Source organism: Montipora capricornis, chromosome 2 (assembly GCF_036669925.1).
Source record: "Montipora capricornis isolate CH-2021 chromosome 2, ASM3666992v2, whole genome shotgun sequence".
NCBI classification, from domain to species: domain Eukaryota; kingdom Metazoa; phylum Cnidaria; class Anthozoa; order Scleractinia; family Acroporidae; genus Montipora; species Montipora capricornis.
Window position 1 is genome coordinate 45,088,839 of NC_090884.1, and position 7,500 is coordinate 45,096,338.

A 7,500-nucleotide genomic window follows, 5' to 3' on the forward strand; every position below is an offset into this window, starting at 1 on the left:
CACGTGTCTCCCAGAATCTGGGAGATTACAAACAAAGAATTTGGGGGAGGGGCGGATAAGTGTGAGATTTGTCTCTGCAGAGCGTAGATGGAAAGTGCAGCCATGAAACTGTGTAGTAACTGTTAAAGGTCATGACTAGACAAAACCCTGAACACTGTGCCGAAAATAATGCACAAAATCCTTTGACAGCGAAAGCATAACAAACTTCAGAATATCTGGATGTTAATCTACAGGGGAAGCTTTCCTCTTCAAATATTGGTATGTGCAGAGGAAATCATGGATTCACCACTTGTGCAGTCAAAAATAATTTACACAGTGGTATTCATATTGATCGAAACGCATTGGATTTGACTTGCTATTTCTATGTTGTGGAGGCCACGTTGGAAAACAAATGTATGATTGTGTTTTCATGACTACGATTATGTAGTTTGAAAGGGCAAAGAAAAGATGAATCAAACGTCGCCGTTCTCGCCGACCTTGAAAATTAATTAAATAGGTTGAAGCAACAGGAAGAGAGAATGCACCGCCCAGACACAGCTTGATTATTGAAATGAAAAGAGGTAAACAGAATCTTGAAAAAGTATATTTTTATCTACAGCTCTGTCTTTCAGTTTTTTCGTCCTCGATTAAAATCAATCGAATAGCTGTAAGCATCTTTGTTAAAAATTGGCTTGCACAACCCCAACCATTTCTTGTTTCTTTTATATTTTTCTGGAGGGTTAGGTATGCTTACAATGTAGTTTAAGAGGATTTAAGAAATCACTGGGCTGCATGTGTTTTTAAATAAAGTTTTCATATGGATCATGTACAAGAAAGCCTTTCACTTAAAGGTTATGTTGTCTGTTTTATCTCCTTTAATACTGCATGATTTCCTGTTGTCATCCATCACGTTGTGCTAATCCTTTGCATTTGTTTGTAAGCACTATATTATAATTATCTCTAATTACCACTAAAAGTGATATGTTTTTCTATTGCTCATTGTAACAAAGACTTGGGAGTGGAGAAAGCTGACATGTCATTTTAGACTATGGCTTTCCGTAAAGTCACTAGATCTAAAATATTATTTCGATGGTTCAGCAAATATGAATTCCCTGCTCCCAAAGCGCTAAGACCACTAACGGTGTTGGATAGGCAGTATACTGATTTGGCCTGATTACCAGTAGCCGCTGTTAGGCAAACATCAATACTTTAAATGCAAGTTTAACATAGAAGGATTTTCCCTTCAATATAAACACGCTTGTGGAGAACTCAAGATCATAGATAATCTTTTTGTATTAGCGATTGGTGTCCTCGGTTTAACAGCGACAACGGGAGTTCTCGCTTTCTCCTCTGGCAAAATAATAAACTTGTTTATCTAGCGGCAGTCCTTCTTGGGCAGAAATTTTCCATTTCAGTTATAGTTGTAGGGTTAGCAAATCTACCTTGCTCGTGTAAAGCCCTTCGATCATTGCGTGAACAAGACACAAAATTGTGGGGCAAAGTCTCCTCCCTCAGAAATAATTTTGTTCTGGAGACACGTGACCAGACCCAACCAGGGTCTCTCTCTCTCTCTCTCTCGCTCTGTGGGGACGGGCATGAGAGAACCCTGGGAACGAGGTTGAATTTAATGAGGCTAAATATCATTTGGGAAAAGTTAAAAGCAAGCCAAATGCAGCGGTTTCTCCTGTGATATTTGGGGGGAATCCAGGGAGATTTGCAGGGGCATTGCCATGTGCTTTGGCTTGAGTCACCTTGTGGCTTACTTGCTTGCTTTTCTCTCCCTCCCTCCCTCCCTACCATTTTTTAAGGTAAGTATACATTCCACACACTGGTCTCAGAGATGTATTCACGGATGCCGTGGGATGTGGACTGTGGCTCAGTTGCCATGGTGACCTCCTTGCTACTGAGGGGAGTGCACCTCCTCCCCTGCTACCGTTCAAGCACCTACCCTCCAGTAAATTGGCGCAGTGTTTTTACACATACTAAAATGATTTAGTTAATTACAGTACATTTCATAGATTTAACAGTGATTTCATTTCACGAACACCTTTTACAGTATCACCAGAAAGTACATCACATCACTTCCTTGAGACTTTCCCTTGGTACATGCATGACTGTACAAGGCCGAGACAAAACACATGGTCAGGCTCTCCCCAGAAAAGCATACAGTACCTCGGAAAAACCTTAATTTGTAATTGAAATGCTACAGCAGAGTTTGAATGGGGTTTTTAAGTACAAGTACAGTGCAGCTCAAAGAAAGCGAACTACACTGTACTCATACTGTACACCGTATAGATACCAATACACACATACTGTATGACGTGTATGGGTTGATGTTGACATTATTATGACTTTTGTTCAGAAATTGTATCAACACAAGAACAATCATGTACAATGTATGTCCTTCTTGCATGTGCCTTTGTTATTCAATGCCATAGCACTGCATTGCACAACAAAAAAACAAGTAAGAATGCAAAAGTGGCGGCCCACAAATTTTATACGAAATTTGCATAATCAACATCTGTTCAATGAAAGCTGCAGACTGTTCATTTCATTTTCTGTGAAATCACAACAGGCACTGAAATATTATACAATACAATTCACTGATTGGAGTAGTGAAGTGTTCTCTCTTTAGGGACAAGATCTTTCCTTGAATGTTGTACGTTTTTTAACACATGCCAGCTTAATTAATTCCAATGAGCAGTGCTTTATTGTCTTCTATAGCATCACCAGTAGCTAATCCTGAAAAAACATAACATCTTTGGTTTGTTGGGTACAATTCGCTACCCCATTCAAATGGTAAAGTGCTCTTTCAAAGACACAAGAATGATTATTTTTTTTCAAATTTCTGGAGGTCTGGCCTTGTTTCAGGGAACATATGTAAAAATGAAGGTAGTACTGAAGATACAGGGCAGAATATACACTGTGAGTTTTCCTGAGCATTTTGAGCACCTCTAATACCCTGTACAGTATGGTAACACCCAAAAAAATGTTTGAACTGTTGATTAATATGCATACCAAGTATGTCCCCAATTCAGTTTTTGTCAATATCAACAGGTGTGTGACTCCAAGAGGGACAGCCACATGTACAAAATCTTTCAATACATTCTTCTGACTGACCTATACACAATGTAGAATAATAAAGATCAGTTTAGAAAAATTGGCATATTAAAGATATATTACTATCAATAAACACAAGCCTGCATTCTTCTTCCCACTGTCTCCAATGCCAAAATAATTCATCACGGTAAATTGGTTCACATATGATATTTATCGATCTAACATTGAAGCAAACAATCATTGCTACTCATAAATTACAGTATTTCCAAAAAGATATTTACCGGTAATAATAATAAAATGTTATGAATGCAAAATATACTGTTACTTGTACATTGTAAAAGAAAAGTTCCCTGTGTGTGATGTTTGCTTGCTATTTCCTTTTTAATTAGTAGTTGCTGCATAAACTTGGTACATGTACACAATGGTTATATCACTTGTCCCACATCTTCAAATAACTAGACAAACCAATATGGTGACCCACCTTTCAAGGAATCAACCCTCAGCTTCACAAACATATGACATTACTTAATTTCCGCCTGCAAGTAGGCCGCGTTCTCTACGATGTTTGAATTTCTCGGACTATAGACCGAATGCATAAATGGTGGCTAAAAAATATTATTTTGTTTATGTGGTAATTAGACATACTAGCCTCATTTGCATGTACAAAATACAAAAGAAATGTTGCTCGAGAGCGAGGCTAGTGAGTCTAATTAGCACATAACAAAAGAATACATTTTTGGCCACCATTTATGCATTCAGTCTATGTGTTACTAAAAGTAATTGCCAGGTACTGCCATTTTCTCAAATCAGAGATACAGTATATTGACACAAGAAACAGGTGATTGCTACTCACACACTTTTGACCTATTGTAGATAAATGTGGAGGAGATTCACTTTTCAGTTGACACAATAATAATTATTTTAAGCTTCCAGATTGACAGATATTGTCTCAATATGGTTCATAGATCGACCAACTACCTGCAAGTTATGCCAAGAATTTTGCAAAATATAGGGAAGATATCAATGACGTCACCTATTGTCATTAATGGACCAACCAGAGCTTCACTGGCTGTCAAAACAAAAGATCTTTTGTTCCTGTGGTTGGCAAATTTGAATAACAAAAGCAATGTTTGTAAACAGACATCTTCCCAACAGGGAGTCTCCACTTGAACGTAATTATTAGGATGCTAGTTCTACCATGTATAGGCTGCACCCCATTAATTACTTGCTTACTTTTAAGTTGGTAGCAGTGTATGGCTCCATAACACGTCTGATATCTACTTCAAGCTTTTGAACTGATTTCCCTATATTCCCACGGTGCATAACAAAACTGTGAGGAACTTTGTTAACCTCCTCCTCTGTTGACTCCCAGTGGGTCTTTCTTTTCTTCTGAAAAGAGAAGAGAAGTGAAAAGTCATACTATGATGTCAACAATTTGACAAAATCAAGCTCGATAAACATTGAAAAGTGAGTATCAAACAATTTATACTGTATTTGAACCTCACACTTTCTCTCGAATTAAAATCCGGGAGAAATCAAGTAAATCAGTGTAGCGACAAATTCGAAATGGCCAGATATTCCATTTAAAAGATATTCTATCTAACACCAATCTGCCTTTAAGAGAAACAGTATTGTCAGGAGTTCTATGCATATGAACAGCTAAACACACTTGAAAGATTTTGTCAAGGGTGGGCCTCCATAAGTACTTCTTTCGAAACTCAAAAATTGTTTTCAGAGTGATGGTATGTTGTAACTTCCTTACCTTACGCGCCTTTCCCATTCTAAATATGAGACCTTTTTCTTCCTTAGTCAAACAAGAAAGCACGCTTGCAAGAAAAATTCCAGGCCTTCCACGTACAAAACTCCTATCGCCAGTCTTACGCGGCCATAATGAACATGGCGGACATTTCGAACGCTGGACGAGATACTGCTCTCTCTAAAGGGGTGGCAAAACGAAAATACCTGCTACAGGACAACGATTTAGAAGGAGTGAGGTTCGAACTAAAGGATAATCCTGTAAATAGAAGCTATGGTACGTATGGATTTTATTATTTTTTCCAAGGGAACGAATGCGTGTAGTTCACGCATACTAGCCTGCATACATGTAGTTGGCAAATTAAGCCTCGCAGAGTTGTGGGGCGCTGTGTTTACAGCACGTTTACAGCGCCCCTTCGTCTTAAAATAGTTAGAAAAGCACAAATAACAACCAAAGCACAACAGCTGACGTTCGAATCACCGATCGCTGGCAAAGAAGTTTTGGCGCAAACGTTTGTTGACAAAAAAGTTGCCACAAAATCTTTTCTGGCCATTTAAATGCAGATACGTCCAGAAATGCCCCACATTAGATGCACGGGGATTTCAATATGCGTCACAAAGTGTCCCCTTCCTCTTCTCCCCATGCAATTTTAACATCACTCATGTCTCGGAATACACACTTCGTGTCGGATGTCAATTTTGGATGTGCATGCATCTAATTAGGTGCATTTCTGGACATAAGTGTTTAAATGCGAACAATTTACTTGACGTCGGATGCGGACTGGAGCGATAATACATGTAGAATGCCCGGCTACGACTGTATTCTAGAAGCCGCATCCTTTGAAGAAGGGGCATAGCACAATACATGCTATTCATATGCTAATAAGGGGGAGGGTATTATAAAATCTAGCTTCAGAACCCCCCACCCCACCGGCCCTCCTTTTTTTGTCATAACGCTTGCAAAATAACATCTGAAGGATAGATTTTTTTGTTGGCACCTCAGAAGAAAAGTATCCAGAGGGTTATCTTACATGTAAGTGGAGCGTAGGGAAGTGGATTAATTTCCCATAGACAAGATCATGTGGCATTAGACAAAGTAAAATTTCAAAGTGTCACTCTTGGGAGAGAAATCTGAACACCGTGAACACTAGAAATATTTATGAAATGTTATTGTGTTTCAAGTAAAAAGCCAATCACATGTGAGAAAAGTAAACGGCAACCATTAACGGTGATATTACTTTGTTTTTGTGTATGTCGCTTCAGATTGGTTGCTGCACAATAGGAAATGTTAAAATTAAATCAAAGTGTTCATGGTTTTTGGATTCACATTAGTAAAGGCTATGGTAATGAAGCATTACTCATCTTGCTTTTCAGTTCCAATGAAGATGTTTAGAGTATCTGATGTAGAATCTGTAGCAGTTAGAAAATGGGGGAGTATGAAGAAGCTGGAGGCTGAACAGGAAAAGAGAAAGCAGAAGAACTCCATGCTTGATAGAAAGATAGAAGAAGAAAAAAGACATTTCTGGGATCAGGAGGAAATATTTGAACCACTCAAATATTTCATGCAAAAGATAGAACTTCCTGTGGAAAGGGTGTCATCATATTTTAAAGGTGTGAACACACAAGATGATCTATGGTGCAGTCAATTATTTTATGTACATATACAAGTATATGGAATGAATTTGTTGAAAAAGGCATCTATTGTGTCATAACCCGAGAATCTGGAGGTACTCAGAATCTGCATGCACTGTCAAACTATCTCGTGAATTCCTACCCTGCTAGGGCCCTTTCTTCGAGCAACCCCCCTGACATTCTGACGTTGTTGCCCACATGTTGGATGATGTTGAGCCAACATATCTAATGGAAAACAAATCTTTGCCAACATTGTTGGTAAGTAAAACTGCATTGTCCAGCTTGTCGTCACCCAATTAATGCTTACCAGCAATACTGCTGCATTTTGTTTGTTCTTTTAATTGCACCAAGTTTTCCTTATGGTGAGGGATCCAAAGGGGCAGTGGGGTTAACGAGTTGTAGGTGATTCTGTTGTCATTCTATAGACTACACTAACACATATACAGTCTGACAAAGTTTGCTCAATGTTCACAAGTGTCACCTTTTTCCTTACTTCTCTACAACCCTCTTGAATTGCTACCGTACTAATGGTTATTACCTGTGCTACATGTATTTCTCTTGTGTTATTCATTTATTTTGTGTACTCAGAATTAGCCTAAAATGTTACCATGTTTGAGTTTTTCATGTCATTCTATAAGTTTTACTGAGTGTATTCAAATCGCTTGTTGCTGTTTAGAAAATCCCTTGTTAATAGTTTGAAGAGTTCAGTTGCTGATCGGCTTTGCCCCTGGTTTGGAAAGGCCTCAATGATGGAACATTGAACGGGTGTCTTGAAATCAGAGACCCCAAAGACTCGAAAACGAAGAAAGTAACCCAAAACCCTCAATTTGGCTAACCTTCGGCCTTAAAAACCAACTTTAGGCCTAGGGTTAGCCAAATTGAGGGTTTTGGGTTACGTGTACTTTCTTCATTTTTGTGTCTTAGGGTCTTGGGGGTCTTTGTTTTCAAGACACCCACATTGAACATTATCCTTAACTTTCAAGCAAGCCACATTCTCTCCTTTTTTCTGTTCAATTTCAGTTTCAGTTTCATATCTTGCCTTTTTTAGTGTCTAGTGGCAAAGAGGACAATCTA

At 38.6% G+C, this 7,500-nt stretch overlaps 2 protein-coding genes across 2 annotated transcripts in view; one reads left to right on the forward strand and one right to left on the reverse strand.

Annotated features, from left to right (window-relative positions):
- Positions 1-4,896, reverse strand: part of LOC138023508 (suppressor of SWI4 1 homolog) — a 20,744-nt gene extending 15,848 nt beyond the window's left edge. The window contains exons 1-3 of the mRNA XM_068870509.1: positions 4,802-4,896; positions 4,273-4,428; positions 2,998-3,099 (exon numbers count right to left, since the gene is read on the reverse strand). Of these exons, the coding sequence (XP_068726610.1) occupies positions 2,998-3,099; positions 4,273-4,428; positions 4,802-4,819 (276 nt within the window). The 5' untranslated portion in view covers positions 4,820-4,896. The remainder of the gene's footprint in view (positions 1-2,997; positions 3,100-4,272; positions 4,429-4,801) is intronic.
- A 36-nt stretch (positions 4,897-4,932) lies between these two features.
- The window catches only part of LOC138038034 (uncharacterized), an 8,279-nt gene continuing 5,711 nt past the window's right edge, over positions 4,933-7,500 (forward strand). The window contains exons 1-3 of the mRNA XM_068883860.1: positions 4,933-5,071; positions 6,169-6,405; positions 7,475-7,500. The exon at positions 7,475-7,500 is cut by the window's right edge and continues 58 nt beyond it. Of these exons, the coding sequence (XP_068739961.1) occupies positions 4,936-5,071; positions 6,169-6,405; positions 7,475-7,500 (399 nt within the window). The 5' untranslated portion in view covers positions 4,933-4,935. The remainder of the gene's footprint in view (positions 5,072-6,168; positions 6,406-7,474) is intronic.